The following is a 26,097-nucleotide window of genomic DNA, read 5'->3' on the forward strand; positions in this document are numbered from 1 at the left end:
TTTGACAATTTCTCCAGAAAATGTACCTCATTTTGTGAAGATGATATAATTTCCTCCTTTGCCTCACTGCTTATAAACAGTTTGCACAGAAAAGACAAGAGGCAATGGGCACAAACTGAAATACAGGAAATTCCATTTGAACAGGAGAAAAAACCCCTCTTTTACTGTGAGGGTGGTGAAACACTAGCACAGGTTGCCCTGACAGTTTATGGAGTCTCCATCCATGGAGATACTCAAACCCCGACAGGACGCAGCCCTGAGCAGCCGGCTGTACCTGCCCCTGCTTGGAGTGCGGGGGCTGGACCAGACAATCTCCAGAGATCTCCTCCAGCCTCCAGCAGCCTGTGAAAAGGGCAGCTAGCTCATGTGACAGTTTTAGGAGCTGCTTCAGGCTATGTCTTTACAACAAGATTCATTTTTTTCCATTTACAGTTAAACAGGATTTAATCAACATCATAATAGGGGCTGTGATGGGCATAGGCTTTTTTAAAGAAGGGAAAAGCAAACAAAGTCCTTCAATTTTCTTAAGTTATTCAAAGTAAAAAGGCTGTAAATGAGATAAGAGTGTCTTAATCCATTGATACATTCTTCATTTGATGCAACTGAGTTATTTTCGAGCGGTTTCAAAGAGCTGAGAAGGTTCTAGATGCTACAAATATCCCAGTATGTTAACCCTTTGCGTTGCTCAAAGGTAGTAGTATCCACCTATTTCCAGTGGAACTGAGGATGCTCAGGTGTCTGTCATGAAAGACAAGCAGTGATCCAGTGCATAGATCTTCAAACACCTGGACAGCATCTCCCTATCTTTTGGAGGCACTACTGCCCCCAGGTACCACAGAGGTCCTTCAGTAGCCAAATGCCTGCTGATAATAGCCACCTTACAGTCCAATGCTGGTGAACACCCAGAGCACACCAAATGCTGTATAAACCACATATACATGCACTGAAGAACAAATTGGGACTCAGGTCTTGTTTTACTTTCTGGTCTGAGGAATATTTGATTAGTCCATGCAAAGTGGAAGAGTTTCAACAGAAAACACTGACAGTCCTGGCTTAAAAATTATTCCCCAGACGGGTGGTCAGGACACTCTGCTGCAATGCAGGGGTGTGGCTTCAAGTCCCGTCTGAGAAATAAGTTGCTTTGATCACTCACATCCTGAGACAGTACTACTACCACCTGATTTCTAGGCAAAAGGGACACTTCATTAAGTGACAAAGGGCTGACTGGAAACCCAACAGGGCTTATGAAGAAGCCCATGTGGGCTCCTCCCTGCGGGCTGGAGTTCAGCACCTGCCTTTGTGGGATGGAGAGGCTGTGACCCCATCTTCTTCCTTGGCATCACCTCCTGGGTAGCCTAGGTAGTCTCCTAGTTGGGCAGGTATTTGTGGTTACCTTCTTATATTTCTAATGTTTCCAGTATAAGTAACCTTAGTGCTGGATCACACTAAGCTAAAGACACATCAAAATAAGGTGTTACAGGCTGAGCATTGATAGGAATAAACCCTTTTACGGAACAAATTCTAAATTACTAAACTGAGAAAAGACAAATTATTTATTTTTATTAGCTCAGCTCTGTTTAGCTTTATATTTTCTTGACAAATTAAATTAGCTTGTTTATATTTAGTTTCGACCTCTTGCCTAGATGCACTGATATCATGCTTTGATATCTATGTGACAAACATCTTATGTGAATCTTAATTTAAAAGACAGTATTATTCCCTTAGATATTGCAAAACTCTCTTCTTTCCTCTGAAAGCCAAAAATACATTATGGTATTTCTTTGTAGTTAAAGTACAGGAGGCAGTTGATGCTACACGTAATGTTTGAGTGACACTTTACCAGTATATTGAAGTGGTTAGGTTTACCTTATTTACTGCAGAAGAAATAAATTTTCTTTGGTGGAGTAGCAAAATAATTTCCACTATGCAAAAGAGAAAAAAAAAAAAAAAGTTTATGAAAGAAATAAAAGATAACTGCTTTTACAACAATTTACCTGCTAAATCAAAAGTATCTATACTAGCATATAGTACTGAATGTAAGTTAGCTGATATTAGGAATATGCCATAAAAGCACCTATTCCTTAAAAAGTGCTTTTAACTGAAGGCACCAAATTTTATTCAGCTGTAGAAAGTTCTATAGACACCAGAAATATAGACTGGAAAACACATAAAACAATAATCCTTCCACTTTCCTTGGAACTAGCAAGGTCGCAGTTGGAATAATATTAATACATTTGTTTTGAGGCACTGTACTGGGGCATGAAAGAAGATGTGGACCATCTGCAAAGGGCTGAGAAGAGTGCAAAAATATGGATTTGTGTAAAACAAAATCTGTTGTTAGGACCCCAATAAAGCAGATGAAAGTAAGTGTATGGTTGCAGAGTCTGCAGGAGAACGCTCCTGGGTGGCACAGCTGAGGGGATCTGACTGAAGCACAAGAGGCTTGTGAACGTCTGGAGAGGCCGGCCCGCAGCACAAGCCAAGATAAAGCCCTGAAATGCACAGTGAGTCTCACAAAGCAGCAGTGCTGCTAAGAAGATTAAGAAAAAAAGGGATGCTATTGATATGATTGAAAAAGTGCAATGCCACTGATGGGATTAATGGACAATGCAACTAATAAAACACGCTGAGAGAGTGACACCATGGATAAGACTGAGGAAGAGCAATACCATGTCAAAAGAAGGGACAGGATGTAAAATGCCGAAGTCTACAGACCATACACAAGCCAAAGGAAAAACGGTTCTTGGCGTTTTCTGCAGAAACATTGATGGAGGTCTAAATTGTGGGCAACAGAAATCACCAAGCCAGAGAAATTGCCAGAAAGTGTGAGTCGATAAGTGGATGCTTGTGTTTGCAAGAAGTTAGTTAATAAGACCACAAATACCATTCTTAATAACCTCATTTATATAAGATAAACATTTATGTTTAGAACTGCTGGCATCGGTTAACACATGTGAGGAGTAACTGTATCACTGCAAAGGGAGGTGACAACATTGTGGCTTCTTGAATTGAGATAAGACCTAAGGGAGACACGTCAACAGTCTTTGTGTACCTAAAAGGCTATTCTTGGGGTATGAAGGATGGTAGGACAAGAATAATGCAAGTCACTGAACTGCAGTAAGGTAGACATCAGGAAAACCTTTTTTTTCTTATGAGGATAATAATACACAAGGCTGGATTCCTTGTGGAAGTTGTGGGATCTCCAACAGTGCAGGTTCAAAATGGCAGCTTGGCCAATCATCTATCAGGAAAAAAAAAAAAAAGAAAAAAAAAGTCGCATATAATTGATCTCTAGGAACAGAGGTGGACCAGGTGGACTTCAGAGATCAGAGAGCTCTTTTTACTATGACTTTACTATGACTTTATGGCTGTAACAAAGATTAGCATCAACACTGTATTTCGACCGTACAAGAACACCTGAACGGTGTTTGCAAAAATGGGTTTATAAATTAAATTACCAGTTCAGCAGAACATTTAGGCATAGTTCTTGGGTCTTAAGGACTTAAGGTCTAAGGATGCAAAACATCCAGATCTTGATGCCTTGATGAAATATAAAACCAGCCTGATCACATCTTTCACAACAAAACTAGCTCCAGATCTAAGAAAATCAGTACTGGGGAGAGGCTGAGCAGAACCACTGGAAAGCGTCAGGTATTCTACAAACTGCAGGACAGCACAAACTCACACACATCCCACACAAAGCATGGCTTCCTCTTCAGAGAATGAGTGTTAATGGAGATTTCCTGAAGAATTGCTGTTGTTAATTAAACAATCATTCCTGAGTGTGCGTTTCACACGTGGAGACTGATGAGAATTGGAAATGCCATTACCAAGATTTAGTGATCCTATTTGTCACAGTGGTAAATGCACACAAGATTGCCTGTCTCTAACTGAAGCTCCGTTTCTCCGGGGCTTTTAGCTGTCCGCAGCCGCCTGAACGAAAACATTCTGGTGACATCCATGGGCTCCCTCAGGTGCAGAAGTCTGTTCTTGGTGGTGTCCTTTTTCATCTTAATGTACTCTTTGTCAGCCCCCCTGGAATTTCTAGTCAACATCACCTTCCCTCGAAGGCTCCTTCAGCCTGAAGAAACCTGAGTTTGTTCGCAAAGTAAGCAGTGCCCACCGACTTGTTGATTCTGCCTCATAAAGCCAGAAGAGCAAAAAGCCAAGTGGTTTGAAATGCAGCCTTTCCAAGTTGTACACTCTGCAGCTGGACACTACACAAGGTATTTTATGGTTCTTGTTAAGACCAGACTCGATCCTCAGAAAGGTCCCTTCTGAGCTTACAGCCTATGAAACCACCTACCTCCTGATCTAAGATTTCCCAGAATTTAAAGACATACAGCGTTTGTTAAAAAGCTTTGGGCTTTGCAGCTGCCCTCCCACAAAGTCTGCCACCGCGTGCCGGGGCCGGGTTCCTCCGCGCAGGCGGGCGAAACTCCCGGGGAAAAGTCTGGCGGCCGCGGGGGAGCCCGCCCGGAGCAGCGCGCCGGGGAGCGGCAGCCAGTGGGGCCGCGGCTTCCGAGTGCACCTGGGCGCTCAGCGGGAGAGCGCTCTCCGCCAGCGGGTGCTGCCCGCGGCCGCGCCTCTTTCATAGGAGAGGGGAAAAAAGGAGAAACGAGGAGGCAGGAGCATGCCCGGCACCAGCACGAAGCCCGCTGCGAAGCACAAGGGAGCTGGGGAGGAGAGGGGGCTGTGCATCCCCGGCCGACCTCGCCTTGCCGCCCCGGACCCCGCCCGTCCCTCCGCGGCCGCCGGCGGGTCCCGCCGCTCACCGATAGTGGAAACGACGGTGCCCACGAAGTAGAACGCGCCGGTGAAATCCCATCGGGGCCGGATGTCGTCGACGCGGATGCCGGCCACGCTGGCCTCCTCGTACTCGCGGAGGAAGTGTCGGAGCTCGGCGCGGCTGAGGTTGTGGCGCCGGGTGAAGTTCTCCAGCCGCTCCTCCCAGCGCTCCTTGGCCTCCCGCTCCGTGGGCAGCTCGATGGCCGAGAAGACGGCGGCGCCGCACAGCATGTACAGCACGATCAGCACCGCCAGCAGGAGGAACCGCGCGTTGTCCGCGTTCAGGCGACCCGCGCTGGAGCAGCAGCCGCCACGACACGCCATCCTCCGCCCCGCGGGACCGGGCTGCCGTGCCGCCACGCTACGTCGGGGCCCTCCCGCCGCCGGGCATCACGGCGCCACCGGCCAGGCGTGCGCGGGGCCGCGGCCGAGGGCTCAGGGAGCCGCGGAGCCCGGCGGCAGCGAGCGGCGCTCCCGGGAGCCGGCCGGCACCTCCGCCCCGGGCACAGGGCGCTGCCCCGCCGCGCCCGGCACGGCCCCGCGGCGGACGGGCTTCGGGCTGCGGCGCATCCTGCGGGCGAGGGAACCGCCCGTCCCGTCCCGCAGAGCCCCTCAGCCCCGCTGCGCCCCGCGCCGGGCCCCCGTCTCCACCAGTTTCATATCCCCTTCTTTCCCCCGCCCCGAGCACGTCGGAGCGGGGCGCAGGGACAGGCACCGCCAGGCGCCTCCTGCCTGCCGGGGGGGCGAGGCGGGACCGGCGGCAGCTCTCCCCGCCGCCCTCCCCCGGCGCCGCGGGGCTCCTCTGATCCGGTCCGCGGGGGACGGCTGCCCCTGACCCCGGGCCGCCCGCGCCATGGCCACCGGGAAGCCACGGGCCGCGCCGTGCCCCTGAGGGAAGGTCCCCTCAGCAGAGGTGCAGCCGCCGCTCGGGGCTAGGCGGCCGCCCCCGGGGATCTCCCCGGTGCCCCGGACAGGGCGGGCAGGCACCTGCCAGGGCGAGCCGCCGGCGGACGGCTGCCCGCGGCCTCCACCCCTCAGAAGCTGGCGGGGAGCTGTCTCCCCAGAGCCCGCGGCCTTCCCGCCCGCTGGGGCCGCCGTGCGCCCCGGGCCGCGGGGCTGCGCAGCGCTGTGCAGCCCGGGGAACGCGGGCGCTGACAGACACCCGGAGTCACAATCTACAGCTGATTAAATCTCCTCGCTACCAAAGCGAGAAAAATTACTCCCTTTTGCCAAAAGAGGGCACCTCGTTCTCTGCAGGTCTGGTGGCTGATTGCCTTCTCGACAGGTTGTTACATCTCCATCCTCCCAACACTGGGGAGTCGAAGGGAAATCGTGTGTGGAAGACACTGGCAGCTCTCCCACTGCAATGTGGTTTAAAATGCGTTATTTTCAAGGTCAAGGAGCTCTCGATCCAAACCCTCTGGAAAAATCATTCTTACTATAAAAAGAAAAAGCTAAACTCAGCAATTTATGGCAATTGCTACACTGCTGAATTCTAGTTTAAAATTATTTGGGGCTAGAATTCAACTCTGAAAACGTATTAGTGTATAAGCATTCTCTTCAGTGAAAGTTAACCTACATGTATTTTGCTTTAGAAACCAAGTTAATGAGGTATTACTACGACATTTACTGGTTTGGGGTTTTGTTTGCTTGATTGTCTTTTCCTCTTTTTGGTTTGGTTTGTTGTGTTTGGTTTGGTTTGGTTTGTTTTTTTCCCCCATTTTCTGTTAATTATGTTGCAGTTAAAATGCAATGGAAATAATGGTAAGGTCTTGGTAATTATGAATCTCCCTTGATGGTAGATAATCGTCTACTTAGTGTAAGAGCCATTGATGGTCTCACCACCTGAGGTGTATTTGCATCTTTTGTATTGATCGGACTCCTGGGGGTGGACTGTGGGCAATTCTGTGCCTGTGTTCAAGATAGGATCACCAGCCACGTGGCAATGAATCTGCGCGGCACAGAGAGAAGCCAAGTTCATTTCTCACATTGCAGAGTAAACCAACAGCTGAGGATGAATGGGACTCTTGTTTCCTCTCTGTTTTTTCCTGTTTGTTGTTATTCATAGGTGATACATAATGCATCATGTTGCAGGATTTTATTCCCTCTTCATTAGTCTTCAGCATAGACTGACATATGGCAATTAAAATTAGCAGCAATGCTGGAAGACATTAAACAACCAAAAAAAGAGGAAGACAAGATGCCAGTCAAACTAACCAGACTCTGTGCCAAGTGATAAAGGTAACCACATGCTTCCATAAAAATTGCTGGTGTATATTTAAAATTATTGATAGTCCGTGCTAGAGGAAAGCCCACGTATATTTCCCTGCTTTGCCAGCCAGAAAGAAGATGGGTGTAAATCAGTGCTCTCCTGGGCAGCAGAGGCAGCAGACCTGGCAGAGCACCCGTGGCCCGCATGAAAGTCTCCGTTCATCGCAGTTGCCCTTGAGTGGCTTGGATTAGCACAGTGGAAGCCTTTCACTGCTTGCAACCATGATGTCAATGCGATTGCCCAAAGGAATGGGAAGAACAATCAAATTACCCAAAGAATTATCCGAGGATTTTGAGTTCCTCCTATTATTTACGTATTACTTCATTAGTGAGGAATAGTTATTTTCGTGTTGGTTGTGGGTGTAGAGGGAGCATTACCTTAATGCAGCTAAGAACATCTGGCATGGTTTTGAAAGACAATTATGTATACTACTGTCACTGGGCAAGTTCTCTTAATTGGTCCAATCTGATCTTCACCAAACTAAAACACTATAAGGACGTACAGTGATGCAGTCTCTTGAGAAAGTGGCTTTTTAAGGATATGCTCCCTATTAAGGGATAGAGCAAGTGTGAGCTGATATTGACCTGAATCCTAAGTAGAAAATGAGTAGGTGGCTGACAAATATCACAGGTGTGGCACTTTTTATTGTTTTCAGCTCCTTTTCTTCCTTTACTTCTCCTGCTTTAATAAAGGTATTTATTTTAAAGAATACTTAATTGTAAAAAAAGGGTTACTATTCTCATTGCTCTTGGGTAGGTAGCTGAGAAAACTTGAACGTGTTAAGAGCACAAACAGCATAATGATGCAGTCACCCATTCAGGGCATTCAAGCAAGGCTGAATAAAGAGATGCAATGTGTTCACTGGCATAAGGAAAGAAATATCTTTCTGTTTCAGGTTAAACATATTGCTGACATTTAAGTTAACTTCAAATTGAAATTAACATCTTGTGAGCCTGAACACCAAATGTGTCACCATTAACCTCAGTACAGTGACCTGCTATGTTCACCCAGCTCCTCAGCACCACAAGCACACAGCTGCCTTCTGTTTCTGTGTGCAGGTATTCTGTGACAAAAAAAATGATGCTGGTGAGGTTTAGCACGAGTGCAAATAATAGAAAAAAAATCAATGTCTTTACTAGTTCTGAATGATAACTCTGTAATTAAGAAAGCTACAGTCACTGAGTACCCTAGTAACAATTAATAACAAATATCCAACTATTATTAATGCATCAGCAAATTACTTGGACAACTCATGCTGAGATTTACTCTATCTCATTGCACTTTTTAATTAAACATCTCCTTTGGAAGCGATAAGCTGGTACACTTAACTAAAATGCACTGCTTATCTCTGGAGAAGCTATGGGAAAGCTGCAATTTACTCTAGAGTGAATTTTGTATTTAATGAAACATCTTGCTAGAGGAGCAAATAAACCAGCCTTCTATTACCTTTGACCTGAACAAAACCCCTGGAACTTAATAACCTTGTTGTTAACAAACTAATTTAAAAAAAAAAAAAATCCCCAAACTTCATGAACATGTGACACTTGGGGCAATGGAGGGTAGGCTAAACTCTTCAACACGCCTGTTGCTTTGCTAGGAGCTTCAAAGAGATTGTATCTCCAGGGGAGTCCTACCGAATGTGAAGTAAGAAATGCTGCTTCTTGCCTTTACCTGGTGTACTCATCCCTCACAAAGCAGGAGATGTTTAGCAGCTGAGATGGATGGATGGATGGATGGATGGATGGATGGATGGATGGATGATGGCAGAGCGGTGGATGTGGTCTACCTTGACTTCAGTAAAGCCTTTGACACAGTCTCCCAAAGCATCCTCACAGCTAAGTTGAGGAGGTGTGGTGTAGACAATAGACTAGTGAGGTGGGTTGCAAACTGGCTTAAGGAGAGAAGCCAGAGAGTGGTAGTCAATGGTGCGGAGTCTAGTTGGAGGCCAGTATCTAGTGGAGTGCCTCAGGGGTCAGTGCTGGGGCCAATATTATTCAATATATTCATTAACGATTTGGACGAGGGAATAGAGTGTACTATCAGCAAGTTTGCTGATGACACTAAGCTGGGAGGTGTGGCTGACACGCCAGAAGGCTGTGCTGCCATCCAGAGAGACCTGGACAGGCTGGAGAGTTGAGCAGGGAATATCCTAATGAAATTTAACAAGGGAAAGTGTAGAGTCCTGCATCTGGGCAGGAACAACCCCAGGTTCCAGTACAGGTTGGGAAATTACATATTAGAGAGCAGTGTAGGGGAAAGGGACCTGGGGGTCTTGGTGGACAACAGGATGACCATGAGCCAGCACTGTGCCCTTGTGGCCAGGAAGGCCAATGGCATCCTGGGGTGTATTAGAAGGGGGGTGGTTAGTAGATCGAGAGAGGTTCTCCTTCCCCTCTACTCGGCCATGGTGAGACCCCATCTGGAATATTGTGTCCAGTTCTGGACCCCTCAGTTCCAGAACGACAGGGAACTGCTGGAGAGGGTTCAGCGTAGGGCAACGAAGATGATTAAGGGAGTGGAGCACCTCCCTTATGAAGAAAGGCTGAGGGAGCTGGGTCTCTTTAGTTTGGAGAAGAGGAGACTAAGGGGGGACCTCATTAATGTTTATAAATATATAAAGAGTGAGTGCCAGGAGGATGGAGCCAGGCTCTTCTCGGTGGCAAACAATGATAGGACAAGGGGTAATGGGATCAAGCTGGAACACAAGAGGTTCCACTTAAATTTGAGAAAAAACTTCTTCTCAGTGAGGGTGACAGAGCACTGGAACAGGCTGCCCAGGGAGGTTGTGGAGTCTCCTTCTCTGGAGACATTCAAAACCCGCCTGGACATGTTCCTGTGCGACCTCACCTAGGTGTTCCTGCTCCAGCAGGGGGATTGGACTGGATGATCTTTTGAGGTCCTTTCCAATCCCAAACATACTGTGATACTGTGATACTGTGAATGGGACTGTATAAAAGAGCTTTTTAGGAATGAGAAATGTGAAACCTTTTCCCATCTCTTTCACATCACTTACATCAGTTATTTCGGTGTTTTTGCGGAAGATAATATTTCATTTATACTTAGAGAATACCCTAGAGGGATATTTTTATTTGAAGATATTTGGAAATTATTTTTAGAGTTTGGAAAGTGAGGCAGAAATAGACAGGCTTGTCCCTACAAGGGACTTTTTTTTTTTTAACTTCCATTATTTCAACAGGTAAAAAAAACAGTCAGGTCAACAGCTTAGTTTTCCAAGCTGCATAACAAACCACCACAATTTGCTAATGCTTATTTACATTGGTACGAGAACTGTGTACTGTAGGGATTTGCATGTTAAGGGAGAAAACGAGACACACAAATCAACCTGTGCAAAGTCAGAACGGAGTCAGAAAAGGAGTTAGTAAAGGAACCCAGGAGGCCCCTCGCATTCCTCCATTCTAAGCAATGGAAAATACTTCCAACTAAAGGATGAACTTTTTACTCTGATTAATACAATGAGGTCGCAATACCTTGAAAGTACTGCAGCAACATTTACAGAGTGGTAACTGGGAATTATTTTGAGATAAGATTTTGATAAACGGAGAAGTGGAAAAGCTAGTATATTACAAAAAGAGCCAAGGATATAAAGACTGTAGATTAACACAAGCACTTATTTCTCCAAACTTACACAGCTCATTTCAGCCTCCAGTACTTCTCGCTCTGTTTCTTTCTCTTGCCCCTCAGGATGCCAACTGCAGTTGCTCAGATTAAGAGAGGCTCAGAAGGGAGAGGGAATGATGTGACTACTGTCAGTGTTCAGCTAAAATTCTGACATCCTGGGTCACAGGGATTAGTTCCACAGCTGTAAAATGTCAGCAACTTTATTGATTTCAGTAGAAATATCTGTGGGATTAGGTAGCATCTGGCATTATTAAAAACATTACATCTCCATTCTAGCTTTTTTAAATACACACGTGGCGTATCCAAAGTATGTCATACTGAATATCTACATATTGCATTAATTTACAGATTTCAATATTTAGTTCTTGGTATCACATCTCTATTAATTTTAATTTACTTGGAATGTTGTGTGCAGTTATTTATTACTTTATTCATAGTTGTTTACTGGAAGACAGGCTGGAATATCAAAACAATAAAAAGCTTTAGCAGAAGAAAGTACCAGGAATTAACATATCACTACTTGCTAAAAAAAAGCACATGGACACCACCAAATGAGACAGCTATAATACCATTGCACGTTTGCACACCTGGCATGGAACAAAACACCTTTTTACCTTCTGTGAGGCTGGATTTAATCTAGAGTACTATGAATAGACTAGATAGATCACTGTGTCAACATCTTGAACAAACCCAAATTAGATCATTGCATTTCTATGTGACTCCGGTAAGAAAATGCACAATGTTATGCTGCCCTTGACAGAAGATTTAACCTTTTCAGGATCACAAGTAACCACTAAGTTTCCTTCCTTGTTCCAGGTAGAAGTAAACTGTTATTGTCCCACTACAGCAATGCAGTCCAGTATTGAAGTGCCATTGTGAAACCAAATTTCCAGTTGTCCACCTCGATCCCTCCTTCTGCAGCATGTCTGGCAGCTCTGCGGTTGCCTTCCCTTCCTTGCTGTCACCTCTGTGGATGGTTTATGACACCAGGACGGGACCTTGTACAGCTGGGGTTAGGAGCCAGTTCAGCTTTTACAAAACATAATCAGTTCCATTAGCCATTAAAAGCAACTAGGGCTCGATCAAACGGCTTTAGCCATTCAGGCCCAGAAAAATGCCTTACTTCCTTCTTTCCAACCTAATCAGCAGCGCTGCAGAAATGTTTGCACATTGTTTGCACCAGCGCGTATTGATGTGCATTGTGGTAAACTCTTACGCTGTTGTTCTAATGGAAAGCACTTAATTTTGAAGGGGCAGCAGTACAGATTCACCCTCAGCTGTAAATTTATTGAGTAAAAAAGATGATGTGCTGAATAACAATTACTTCTACAAACAATGCTATTGCCTGTTTTGTTTTTAAAATTCCAACTACCTTTTAAAAATAAAGGAGAAGCGTACAAGTCTCTGACCTAAATATCACTTTAACCAAAGATTCCAGAGTCAAATCCATTTTCATATGTCAGACACTCTGCTGTGGGTTAGGCTAATTTGTTTTCTCTTTATTAAGAGTTTCCCCTACTTTTCCTCAGACAGAAATCTGAAATACACCAATCTTCTAGATAAAAATGATTATACACACCTTAACTCCTTATCAGAATTTAGTGAAATAGGAGTGGAGAGGAAAATAAAAAAATAAACCAAAAACCAATTAAAAAAATGGAATTTCAAAATATTTTGCACAGAGGAATGTTGAAATTTTATTCTGACACTTAAGAATAGTTCTTAAGTTTGTCCTGGCACCCAAGAGGCTGCACATGTAGAATATTGTGATTAGACAGCATTTTCTGGCCAAGGGTTTTATCAAGAGCCTTCGGGTCAGGGTCAGCTCCAAGATGTGCTGAAGCGCAGCTGTGCTCAGGTTGCACAGGGCTGAGTGCAAATGACTGTTGCCACCATGGATCTTTAGTTATCATTGGACAGTTTCTTCAATACAAGTTTTCCTTGCTGTTGTGGAAGAGCAGAAGTTAAAACAGAAGTACACGCATACCTGTTTCAACCAAACTCAACCTTTATTTGAACCATTAGTTTGCTTCACACCATGTACTGTCCAGCACCCTGAGCCCCCGGCCTCTGCTCTGTCCCCACCTCTGCCACTCAGCAGCGCCTCACATCCACACTTCTGCCACGGTCCCGGTCGCTTGGGGTCACAGCTCTGCATTGGAAAGGCTTCCTAAGCCTTCCCAGCAGAACTGATCACTTGGTTCATTTGTTCCCAGTGATGGACTTAGGAATGATCTTCTAACACTGCATTAATCTGAACTCTGGATGGGTGAAGTTACATCATATCAAGTTCCTGGAAAACAAAAAATTCCAGCTGGAATTTAAGCAGGAATGCCTTGGAGCTGGTCAAACCACCCTGTGCCAAACACAGAAATACTCACATATGTGGCATTAATAAATTGTAACAGTCTTCACAAATTTATAACTGTCTACTAATGGTTTGTCCACCCTTTACAAGTCTTAAAGCTTTCCTCAGATGAAGACATCTTTCTACTTAGATCTTATCTAATTCTCACAGAATGAAAATAATTACAATAAGATCATACTCTCTTAAGAAAAGTAAAGTTTAATGTCTATGAAGTTCTCTCTCTGCTTTCAGGGAACACTGCTCCGTTTAGTTTCCCTGATCCCTGTCTTTTTGGGCCCATCAGGGTTAGAATGATGGAATACCAGGTTGGAAGGAACCACAGGGATCATCTGCTCAAACCTTTCTTGTAAAAAGCACGGTCTAAACAAGATGACCCAGCACCCTGTCCAGCTGAATCATGAAAGTGTTCAGTGTTGGGGAATCCACCACTTCCTTGGGGAGATTATTCCAATGGCCAATTGTCCTCATCACTAAAAACTCCCCTCATCTCCAATCAATGTCCCCAGGAGTAACTTGTACCCATCACCCCTCATCTTTTTCATGCAACTCCTTGTAAAAATGGAGTCTCCATCTTCTTTGTAGCCACCCTTTAAATGCTGGAACATGGTGATCAGGCCTCCCCTAAGCCTTCTTTTCTCAAGGCTGAACAAGCCCAGCTCTCTCAGCCTTTCCTCATATGGCAGCTTCCCTGTCCTTTGATCACCTTTGTGGCTCTTTTCTGGACCCTCTCTGGCCTGAACTGAACAGTTTCTGCATGTGGATTCTACATCCACTATCAAGGAGGGGTGAAAAGAGAAAGCAATCTTCCTACTTGTTTTGTGGACATCCCAACAGCCCTCTGAGCCACACTCCGTTTGCATTATGTGCAGGGTTCTCAAAACTAGATAAAGCAATAAGAATCATTATTGGGTCTCTAAATTGCCAACATGAGCTAGGAAGTGAACAACCTCAATATCCAAGTTTCTGGTATTTGCTGTGAAAAGCAAGTGTAAGATTCCCCTGTATTATAGGCAAGGCTATTCCACTATCCAGCTCCATTTGCCCTTTGTATAAGAGACCCTACAATGATTTCCCGGACAATAAGTCAAAGTCATAACCTCTGATTTGAAAGACCATCTGATAACTGCACCAGAAAACGTAAATTCAACTACAGAGGGAAGGGGTATGAAAGATGGAAAAGCAGCAGTACTTCATAGTTTCTCTACTGATCGGTACATGGTGGTACAGGAAATGGAAAGAAAATTTCTCCTTGCTAGCCAAATGCCATGATTTCCTAATCATGTACTCCAAACCACCCTGGGGAATGACAGCACAAAACACACCAGGCAGCGCTGAACAGCCACCAGGGCAGATGAGCTGGAAGCCAGAGGGAACCGCAGATGGGTCCCACACCACACCACACCACAGCCTGTCCGGCCTGCACCACCAGCTGCTCACACATCCCACTGCCCTGCCTGAGACCACTCCTCAGCACACAACTCTGCCCACTTCAGTTTAGTGTTCTGGACAGCACTTGGATGTCTGCAAGGGAAAGACAAAACAAAACACACAAAAGAAATTGGAAGTCACTGACAAGAAGCCCAAGCAGCAAATATTAAAGCTTGCATTATAAGTGATAACTGCAAAGATCCAGTCCAACATGAGATGTACACACATAGAAGACAGAACAATGCATATATAAACAAGATTGACTTTATTTAAATTTTACATACAATAACTTTTATTCCAGCCACTGGGGCCAACTGACAGTGTCACAGAACAGTAATCTTTACATTTGTTACAGCTAAAAAACACAAAGAGAATCTCCAAGAACAGTTTACACTTGTTTTCATCTTGAAGAGTGTATTAGAAACCACGATAAGGAAAAAACATATAAAAAGGTATTTAAAAATGCAGTGTTACAAGTTAATTTCTAATAATATGGTTACAGATTCTCCAAGAATCTCCCCATTATCAACATTTTAATGTTTTTTTTCAATTACAAATTAGCCAATAAAGCAGACATCATTGCTTAAAAAAACCCCAAACACCCAGAAGTAAGCAGTCTTGCCAGGAGCATTTTAGGGTTCAGTGTCAGCAGATGAAACATCACAGAACACTGGAAACATTCATGACGGAACCCACATATTTCCATGTGTATCAGGGGCGTCAGTGTGAGGAATATTCCAAATCCATGGTTGGTCTGTAAACCAAAACAAAAACATGCTCATGACAAATTCAGTTATTAAATGTGAAATTCTGATCCTCTTCCTCCCCTCCTGAAGGAGCAAGAAGGTTGAAATTCCCACTGTTTTCCACATAACCCTATGTGCAATTTCAGTTCACTGGAAATTTTTATTCAGCTATTTTTTAGAATGGTAAGATTTAGTTTCCAAAAGGCTTCACTTTTCTAAACATTATTTAAAATATAATTATCATAACCCAACATACTCCCCACCAGCTGTAAAATAAAGGTATTTCAGACAGTACACAAGAACAGTAACGCGGCCAAATTTGGTCTTGCCCATAGGCAGCTGCCTATCTCTTAACACAATGCAGTTCTAAATAAGTGCTGTAACATACTAGTACTTTTCACAGGGACAGTAAGAATTCAGTATCTAAGGATGACACTGCCTGAACTCTGAAGTTCTCAAATTCACACCTCACTTCTTCAAACATTACATTTTTCAATAAGCAACAGGTTTAGAGCAGACAGTTCCCCCTCCCTGCTCCTCAGAACGCAGCAGCTCTTCCCTCTCTCGGCAGGAGCCAACTGCTGCCTCTGCAACCTGCGCCCGGCTCCCCCTCCCACCATCACATCTTGCAGAAAAGCAGCTGGTCTATAGGAAGCCAAGCTATTATTCTGCTTCTCTCAGGCTTTCCTACTGAAATACTGAGAAACCTCCATCAGTCCTTTCAGCAATTTTTCTCAAATAAGTTTATATAAATCTAGCCTGCTTCTTTTCTCCATCTACAAAATAAGCCCTGAAGGAAGACAGTGACATTAATCTGTACAGCACATAGATTAAACATAGTTGTACTAAGGATGACAGGAGTAGTTCATTTATCAAAGACAAGCTACTCATATACACAACATACTATGTATACTTGCTAAAGAAGATTTGCTATATGTTTGTCAATTGAAATTTTAGATAAGCTATTGATTATGATTACAGTTGTCCAATTTTAAGTTTACAGGATCCAATGCCAGCTCTCACAGGACATGAAGTGAGAATTACGATAGCAAGAAGAAGAGAGTAAGGAAGTGACAGAAGCAGTAATTACACAACAGCACATTGTGACAAGTACCACACCCAATTAAACAAGGAGCAGGATTACTACTAAGTACTCATTACTTAGAGCACAGGAAGACTTAGATGTACAAAAAACTTCAGTCACCTGTTAAAGCACTCCAAGAGGCTTCAGTACCTAATTTAGTTATTTTTTTATTCTATCTCAAAATTTTCTTAGGGTAGCTATTAATATACTTGGGACCTTGTTCTATTAATGGGATGCTGTTTGTTTTATAAAACACCTGATACTATTTTAATAAGCCATATGTAAAACTTGCTGAAGCAAATTATAATTCAGTTATTTTTAAAATGTCAGATCCAATTTAAAGTTATTTATCACTTTTAATAAGAGCTATAGCAGCAAGAGAAAGACAATGACTGTACAAATACTGTATGACTGTAGCTGCTTTCTGTTGCACACTAACATGATTGTAAAACTTTTGAAAGTTAAATCCTTTGATCATCTGGAAGAAAAAAAAAAATCACTGTTCCAAATTTATAGCCCTACACTATAGGTGTGCTCAATGGACCTACCTTCCACACCTTTTCAGTCTGGTTCTTCATTTCTGAGACCTTAATTTTATCTCTACTGCACCTTGTTGGAATTAGTGTTACCTAGTGACCCAGTACCACTGCCTCCTCCTTGCCTCACCAGCAGAACTGCAGCACCAGAGGTAGCACACAGCAAAATGAACAGGAACATTCCTACCCCGCTGAAATCTCAGACAAAGTGCTATTTCAGTTACACTCAGACAGACTGTTGAAGATTCTCTCACAACTGAATAGACTATCACATTTCATTTTAAGATGAAGAGGCCCTGGAGAACACACACATTTTTTTCAAGTACACCTGATTAATCACTCAAGGAATCCCTCACATTTTGAGATCGGGTTACAGAACACAAAATCATCAGCTGGCACAAGCACAAGGTTGTATTGCAAATGTTAACAATACTATTTCACAAAAGCAGTATATAATGTAGGTCAAAAGCATGCCAGCAAGCCACCTTAAAACTTCACGTTCTTGTAAGTATGACAGATGGCAGTACGGCACACACAACCACAACCAGAGAAGTCTGTGAATTACAGGAACATGCAACTGAGTAGCATAGTATAAATTAATTATATTGCATTAATTATAATAAATGCAAATCCTCTTCCTACAGTTGAAAATACTAGAGTCTTTTGCACTGTGAGTGGAAATCTGGATGACAGTGATTCCTGGCTAATTTCTAAAAGCAGAGACGGAGTTCTTACATCATCTTTCACAATATTTCATGAGTCTTCCAACTGAAAAATGCAGCTTTAAAGTAATAAGTGTTCACATATGTAGAAAGGTTACTCACAAATAACTAGAGTTCAAGTCATTCTACATATACATTCTAACACAGCAAACCTGCTCCCTGCTGCATGAGGCTGAGAAGTTCTCCCAGCACTTGCAGAAAGCGCACGCTGAACTTCAGCCTCTTTTCTGTCCCCCCTTTGGACGAATGTGGCATCTACAAAGGAACTCATCTTGTTCCTCTCAATCCAAAAAACATACCTGAAAGATCTCAAGGGGAAAAAAAAGATAGGGTATAGATGTGGAATCTATAAAGCCCACTACAACACCACTACAAAATAAAAACAAAACCACCCAAAACAAACAAAAACCACCACAACAAAAACACAACAAACCCCCCCACCAAAACAAAACAAACAAAACCCCAAAACCAGTACTGCAGTTTAAAAGCAGGATATGCATTGCTTCTCAATGTTGATATGATGAGAAAAAAAAGCCCTTTGCACTTTTCTGAGGTCTTCCCCAAGTTGTTTTAAAACAAAAACATATTGATATACTCATATGTTAACGTTTCAGGTACCTCTCATTCAGCAGATTTCCCCAGTCAGTAAACTGTGTAATAGCTAAATCACAGATGGTTTTTCCTCCACTACAGCAAGCAGCTTGTACCTTTCCCATGCAAAGGTACAACAACAAAAGCAAAACCAACCTCAACAACCGAAACAACCCTGGGGCCATATCCCTTTGTGTAATTTAAGTATGTTGTAAAAAACTTCTCAACAGGGTGAAACAAAAGTGCTAAGGGAATCAGTCCTCAAGCACTCTAAATGAAGTGCTGTGGCTTTCATGAGAGGATCAGGTGCCTTGTATGGGGAAGAGAGATAATAGCAATACAGAAACTGCGATGTGACAATGGAGCTCAGTGAGAAGAGAACTTTATACAACAAAACAGCAAGTCCTGATCTGAAAGATTCTAGAGGGAAAAATCTTTTTATCAAAGGTACAAAAATTTTACTTATAAAGATATCTTGCTAGGTAAGATTGGCTGTTGTCTGCATGTTTCCTAAATACCACACTGGATCATATTATGTCTTCCTTCCAAGAAACTCCCAAATTATACTGCTGGTCTACAGGTTTCTATTACCTTAGTATCATCAATACATTAAGCTTTGTCACAGCTTTTTTCTTATGACAGCCTGAATCTGTTGGTTAACAACACAGGAGATTGTTCAGGAGATTGTTGTATCTACATGGTTTATCTGTCTAGGTATTAAGTAGTATTGTCAACTGTAAGGAACATTTAATGAAGAACTGTTGTTTTTACATAACTGAGGACCTGGTGCCCGATCCCAGCATGGGGGAAGGACCAAGAGACATCAGACTATGAATTCTTAATGTAATACACAGTCTCTTCCTGGAATATGTACTGACACCTGTATACATTGATAAGTTAATTTAGGGGCAAGTGTAGCCAAAGTGCCAGGAATCCATATCTTAAATAGATTGATAAGGGGAAGGGTATTGTGTGTGTTGGGATAGTCTGTAAACCCTGAAGTACCCGACCAACAGGGAACAGGGGAGGGAAATTGCGGCCGGGATTTTGGGGAGATAGAACAGGGGCTTTTTGCCCTATTAGGTGTGCCTACCTATAGGTAGAACACCCAGTCTTGCAAAATTGTTATTAAAATATGCTTTGCCAAGAGATCCTGCCTGGGCCTTATATTTGCAAAATAATTGTTTCCTACATCAACTACCAGATTTTTTTTCTTTTTAAAAAAGTCTTTAAATGTTTTGCCCTGGAGATGCATCTGCTGCCCACAAATGGCCTTCTGCTGTTCAGCTGACTATTGGAGGTGAACTACCACAACTGCTCAAAACAGCAATTTGCTAGGAGTTAACAACATACAACAAGTGTTACCTCCTAAAAATTGATGAGGTCCTTTATCACTTCAAAGTGGGAATTATCTTAATCTTTATTTTAAAACTGCCAGATGTAAAATGTGCATGTTATTCCCTGCAGCGAGAAAAAGATGCAGGCTATGTATATCATGCATAATAAAACTGTTCTGTGCTGGTAATTTAAAGCAGCTGGAAAGAAATAGCCTAAAGGGAAAGTGCCCAAGTAAAGTTCTCTGTGCAACCCTGATGCTAAGATAACGTATTGTTACATTTCCTCAGACTTCAGTTACAAATCTTGCACTCTGTACAAGATGGACTACATCACACCGGAGTTCAACAACTAGACAGGCCATCATACACATATCCTGAAAAACAATAACCAAAATAAAGTGCTTTTTAAAATTACTGGGCTGGCCAACTATTGAAGCAAAAATATTTGCCATCTGGTGAGTTTGCCATCTTATGATGATGCTCCCAACTAATGATCTGAAACATATTTTGGAAGATCCCTCTTAGCCAAACACAAGCAGATCAGACAATCTAGTGGGCCCTTTTTGGTCATCAAGTCTGTACTCCTATCAAAACAATACACAGAAGTAGAACTAAATGATGAGTCTGTAGCTCAAGTTTCCCCTCTTATAAAGTGTTAAATTTTTCATGGTCACTATAAAAACTTCAAAGAAAACCAGGTTTTGCTATGTACCCAAGTGCAACACTTGGGCTTTGGGGACCATCTGAGGAAGTGTCTGATGGCAGGATAAGAGAGATTCAGCCTCTAATAGCAGGTTTACCAGTCAATAATAACGCTTGGGTTCCACCTAGGAAGGAAATGCAGACCAACAATGACTGAAACTGGTTCCAACCTCTGCTCCTCACCACCCACCCAGTATATGAACTACAGTGAAAACCTATAGTTGCTGCTTGAAAAAACTCAAAACTAATCCTCTAAACATACTCAGATTTACATTTGCCATTGTTCTGAGCATTACATAAGCAAAATATTTTCTATTCAGTATATTAGTATCACTAGAAACAGGACTAACTTCTAGTTGCCTTCTCAGAAGAAATGGTATTGTCTCAGGTTTTGTACCATATTAAGCATGCAGATGACTTGAAGTTCTCTAAAAATTCATATCCAATGCTGCCAGTTGAGTTCTTTCAAACTCTAGAAAGTAAACAGGTTCTGTGTAGCTTTGCAATATTAGAAAAAGGGAAGTTATTGACAAATACAAATTACTTCACCAGAAGTCTTATCTCAATTTTAATTTCCAAAATATTTTAATTTCTTGACAGAGAAAGTGGAGAACTCTACAACTTTGTACAAAAAACAAAGGTGGGAGAAAGGTAGAGACCATGAACAGTGACATTTTCCCAGAACTTATCTGACCTGAGGATACAGCAGGTCCCTGTGAAGGAGCTCAGAGTAACAAAGGACTCCTCTCGCTTAGCTGGACAAAACACTGATCTCTTCTTTTAGGCACCCTGTCACTAGCACAAAACAGGATAAATGAAAATTATCCCCACTCTTTAAATAGTAGCATAAACACAAATATCACACCTACCAGAGCTGGAGGCAAATATACCATGAAGCTTTGAATTTTTATTCAATATAGCAGCAGTTTCATGTGTAATAAACAAGATGGGGTGTTACTAGTTTCCTAAAATCACTATAAATATTTATCAGATTAATTACACCATACTCCCAATTCCCACTCATCATAGAAAACTGGACAAAATACCAAGCACTGATTATCTCCAGTTAAAAATAAAACATCCATTTGCTCTTCCACATAAATGTGGCAATGGGATATTGAACAGTGAGCTGGGGCCTTAACAAGCAAGAGAACTGTTCACAGGAAAGATGTTATAGATCCTTTTGTGCATCCTTAAGAAAATGAAATCACAGCTGGCAGAGGCCGCAAACTACTGCAAGAGAATTAATGAATTAAGTAGCCTGTTCATTTCTCCACAATGCTTCAGCTTGCATTAAAGCAATTTCCATCGCATTTGCCCACCATTCTTCCAGCCTCTCATAACATGAGATTTGACAGCTTTAGCCTCCAGTTACCAAGGGTAAAATAGATTTTTCCCATTGGAAAATAAATACATTTTAATACATTTGTACAAATGGTTCAAATTGTTAGAAAATAAATCCTCCACAAAGAACAAAATAACCAATGACTAATATAATTCACATAATTGGCAATTACAGAGAGTAATAAAGTAATTTCACTCTAACTTTAGACTAACCTGAACTGAGCTGGAACCTGTCTTATTTTCTTGTATATACATATATTTTCTGTATACTATTAGCCAACTGAACAGCCACTCTTTCTTTGATTTAAATGCATACACTGAAAACCAAATGAGAAATAACTTGTTTATCAGAAATCACCACCTACTCCGTAGGTTTTTCTACCAGAGGTCTAAGCAGTTCCAGATCATTTTGAACTAAGAGCTCAGAAAACGCTTATATACATTCCTGCCGTGTAACCCAGTCACAATTCAAAGAGCTCCTCATAAACACAGTCTTAGCTCATCCCCTTTTCAGTAGTGCTGTAAGAAAGTTCTGTAATAAGTACATGAGATAAATCTGAAATCTGGCAGAATAATAATACAGAGAAACGTTTTTGAAATGTTTCATATGCTGAAGTCTCCCTAGAAAAAGCAGCAAACAGAGCCAATTAAGCAGAAATGTAATCACACTTAAATATACCTGGAAAGTGTAACTCAGTGGAAAAAAAGCAGATGAAGTAGCCCAAAATAGCAAAGCTTATTGTAACACAACAACATGGTTGACAATACACGTAAACCATAGATTCACTGATTAATTACATAAGTAATCATATAATTTTTTAAAACATTTTTTAGGTCCAAAAATATTTTTTCAAGCATGACTTCTTTCTCCCCCTCTCCTCCCTTCTTTAAAAGGTCATCCTATGTAGTTAAATTGAGCTACTTGACCTGAAAATACTTCTGGTGTGATTTCTCCCACAGAAGAAATCTTACAAACTCCTCACCTCAACCTGAAGAGTGTTGGCTACAGCCAACTATGGCTTGAGATAGAGCTAAATTTTATTATGCGCTCCCTTTGGATCAAAGGACTCTGGCTAGCACAAGCAGCTGGAATTTACTTGCCTATGTATTATAAAATGTAGCTCTGTGCAAGTCTAAAATACAACTGAAAACTAAATGAAAGCAATGTGAAAATTTTGAATATATTATGTGCCACAGAGGTAATATATCATAATTACCCTACCAGTGACATCTTAAAGCACATCAATACATCCTTCAGTGATCTAAAGCTTAGCCTATGATTATGTTTCAGTGAAGGCTCATCTGTTCTTCTGGGAGAGAAAAACAGTGCAAAATAAAAAAAAAAAGTTATCTGCCTCACAATGATGTCAATTTATACTCTTTAGAAATCTTCAGAAGAAGAAAATCTTTGATTGCTTCTCCAAGAGACCATATTTTTTCATTTTGCCTAGATTTGAGTTTTAGAATGAAACTCACTGACTAAAGAAGCAAACGAGGCAAAGCTGGATAAGTTCTCTGTATATTTTTTCCAACCTGTTATACAAGGTGAGGCAAAATTAGAACAGGGAAAAAATAATTTTTTTATTATTTAACTTAATGGACTTCAAAAGACCAAATCAACTAAATGAATTATTATAACTGAAATCAGACAGATTATTTACATCATTTACTGATGAGTTTATCATTGGATGCCCTGAGAATTATTTTATCGCTTTTCAAGATTCAGGATACATTTACTTCACTGTAACAATTTTCTCGCTTGAAGTGTTAATCAGATGGGATTAGACTAATGACAGAAAGCCATTGTGACAAAATGACGAAGAACTTCTACAAGTAAACTATTTCCACAAACCAAGGAACTGCTTTTTTTTTTTTTACATTATTATACTATGTAACAGAGTGAATTCTGTAACATTAAGTATGTCACAGTATCACAGAATGTTTGGGATCGGAAGGGAACTCAAAAGATCATCTAGTCCAATCCCCCTGCTGGAGCAGGAACGCCTAAGTGAGGTTACACAGGAATGTGTCCAGGCGGGTTTTGAATGTCTCCAGAGAAGGAGACTCCACAACCTCCCTGGGCAGCCTGTTCCAGTGTCTGTCACCCTCACTGAGAAGAAGTTTCTTCTCAAATTTAAACGGAACCTCTTGTGTTCCAGCTTGATCCCATTACCCCTTGTCCTATCATTGTTTGCCACCGAGAAGAGCCTGGCTCCATCCTCATGGCACTCACCCTTTATATATTTATAAACATTAATAAGGTCACCCCTCAGTCTCCTCTTCTCCAAGCTAAAGAGACCCAGCTCCCTCAGCCTTTCTTCATAAGGGAGATGCTCCACTCCATCATCTTTGTTGCCCTACACAGGACCCCCTCCAGCAGTTCCATGTCCAATCCAAGATTCAAATTTGCACAAGTTCAGGTATTTTGATATACCCATCTTCTACTTAGAAAGTAAAATGGCAAATGTACAGCCCTGCTCCTGAGCAGATGGTTCACTATTCTGCCCATTTCTCCTCCCTCCTGCTGCTGATAGGGTTTTTCTGATTATATGAAAGAGACTTGTACTTTGTTTTCCCATGATTAAAGAATCTCAGTTAATGGAAAATCCCCAGGAGCCTTTTCTCCTTCAATTAAAGGGATCAGTCAATATGGTTTCTTTAGGGAAACAATAATTACTTGCATTTCTGCTTCTCAAGACCTTATTAAAATAAATCTATTTATATCATTCTCTAGGGACCTTGGGAGTTGATAACTGTATTGTTAAGGAGAAATTATTATACAAATCCATCCCATAACATGGGAATTCTTTAAACACCTTTTCCACCAGGAGGATGAGGAACTACAACAATGTATTTGGGAAAGAGATGTGAAAAGGCACGGGCATCTGACTTCACTTCCATTGCCAAAGCCCAGATAACTTTAATTCTGGTATCTGTTCATATCATGGGAGAAAGCTGAAACCCAAAAGCTGAACTACAGACAAGCAAGTTCTCTACAGATCAAAGCTTTCCATGAAGAAAGTGAAAAAAGTTATTTGGAAAAAAAAACCTTTACATTTAGTTGAAATATGTAGAGAACTCACTGACACAGTAGGTTAAACGCAGGAATTAAAACAAGAACGTTAACTATACAACTACATTTTTGTATAAGAAAGATAGTGTATGTACTATACTTGAGAATACACATATATTCTAATTTTTAATATTTGTTCTAAAATATCCAAAAATGTAAGTATGACCTTTAAAAAAAAAAACCTTCCATAACACATCAGTTTCAGCATTAGTTACCAAGCATACAGTGCATACATGTCTGAGAGCACAACAGTTAAAACTGGTTGTATGTAAGAATTCATCCTCAAGTGTAAACATTCACAGCCCTTACTGGAGTATCAGCTGATATCTGACCACTTAGATTTCTTAAGAAGAGTTGAAATCCAGGTCAATCCAGGTAATGACAGTATGTAATAGATTCCTCCCCTTTAGTTAGGTAGTAACCCAGGCACAAACCCTGCCATTCTTCCCCAAAACAACACTAACGGTTCTTAAATGGACAGGGCGTTTTATACTAAAAAAAACAGTATAATAGATTGTATTACAATTTCTACTTTGAGACAGTATTTTTTTTTTCTGGGAAAACTGAAATACCATTTAAGAATTCTTTCAAGTAAGTAGCAAGCTCCAAAAGCAGAAAAAAATCATCTTTGCAAGTTACAAAAGTAACAGGCATCAATATTGAACAGGCAAACACCTGGCTGCATAGCTGGTGCCATACCCAAGTTTTGGCTTCTATGATCATGCATCTACCTGTGAGAAGCCAGATTTGTTGGGAACTGATGGGATTCACCCGACCAAGTGGGGCAAGAGCCTCTTTGCCAACAAGCTGGCCAGACTTTAAGTAGGGCTTTAATCCAGATTCAGTGGTGGAAATGGATAGAGTTTTCCACAACAGATAAGAGGCAGGAGCTGCTGATGAATTAGGAACCATCAGGGAAACACCTGTGAAATGCTGCAAAGGAATTAGGGCTTGTTTCTCTAAAAAGGTGACACAGTCAACAGCCCAGCTGAAGCACAGCTATACCAATGCACACAGCGTAAGTAACAAACAAGAGTTGGGAGCCACTGTGCAGCTACAAAGCTGAAATCTAATAAGCATCACTGAAACTTGGTGGGATGAATCACTTACTTGACTGGAAGCACTGCAATCCATGGCTATAAACTGTTCAGAAGGCACAGGCAAGGAAGAAAAGTGGGGGAGAGGTGTTTGCCTGCTATGTAAAAAAAGGTGGATTGACTGCACAGAGCTGTGTTTGGAAAAAAACAAAACAAAAACAAACAAAAAAGCCAGGGCTGAACAGGTTGAGAGTTTATGGGTGAAAAAGCAGAGGTGAAGCCAACAAAGGAAACCTCATGATTACTGTTTACTAGAGGCCACCCTATCAAGAGGAGGATGCTGCCAAAGCATTCTTTCTTCAGCTACAGGAGGCATCACGCTCACAGGCTCTGATTCTGCTGGGGGACTTCAGTCATCCTGCAATCACGT

At 42.1% G+C, this 26,097-nt stretch overlaps 2 protein-coding genes across 8 annotated transcripts in view; both read right to left on the reverse strand.

Moving 5' to 3' along the window:
- The window catches only part of KCNK13 (potassium two pore domain channel subfamily K member 13), a 71,966-nt gene extending 65,929 nt beyond the window's left edge, over nucleotides 1-6,037 (reverse strand). Inside the window, exon 1 of the mRNA XM_065063699.1 lies at nucleotides 4,776-6,037. Coding sequence (XP_064919771.1) covers nucleotides 4,776-5,112 — 337 coding nt within the window. The 5' untranslated portion in view covers nucleotides 5,113-6,037. The remainder of the gene's footprint in view (nucleotides 1-4,775) is intronic.
- Nucleotides 6,038-14,743: 8,706 nt separating this feature from the next.
- The window catches only part of TDP1 (tyrosyl-DNA phosphodiesterase 1), a 48,633-nt gene continuing 37,279 nt past the window's right edge, over nucleotides 14,744-26,097 (reverse strand). For all 7 annotated transcript variants that reach the window (XM_065063697.1, XM_065063698.1, XM_065063696.1 and 4 more), the window contains one exon: nucleotides 14,744-15,249. In XM_065063697.1, coding sequence (XP_064919769.1) covers nucleotides 15,079-15,249 — 171 coding nt within the window. In that variant the 3' untranslated portion in view covers nucleotides 14,744-15,078. The remainder of the gene's footprint in view (nucleotides 15,250-26,097) is intronic.

The sequence above is a fragment of the Columba livia genome, chromosome 5, assembly GCF_036013475.1.
Source record: "Columba livia isolate bColLiv1 breed racing homer chromosome 5, bColLiv1.pat.W.v2, whole genome shotgun sequence".
Lineage (NCBI taxonomy): Eukaryota > Metazoa > Chordata > Aves > Columbiformes > Columbidae > Columba > Columba livia.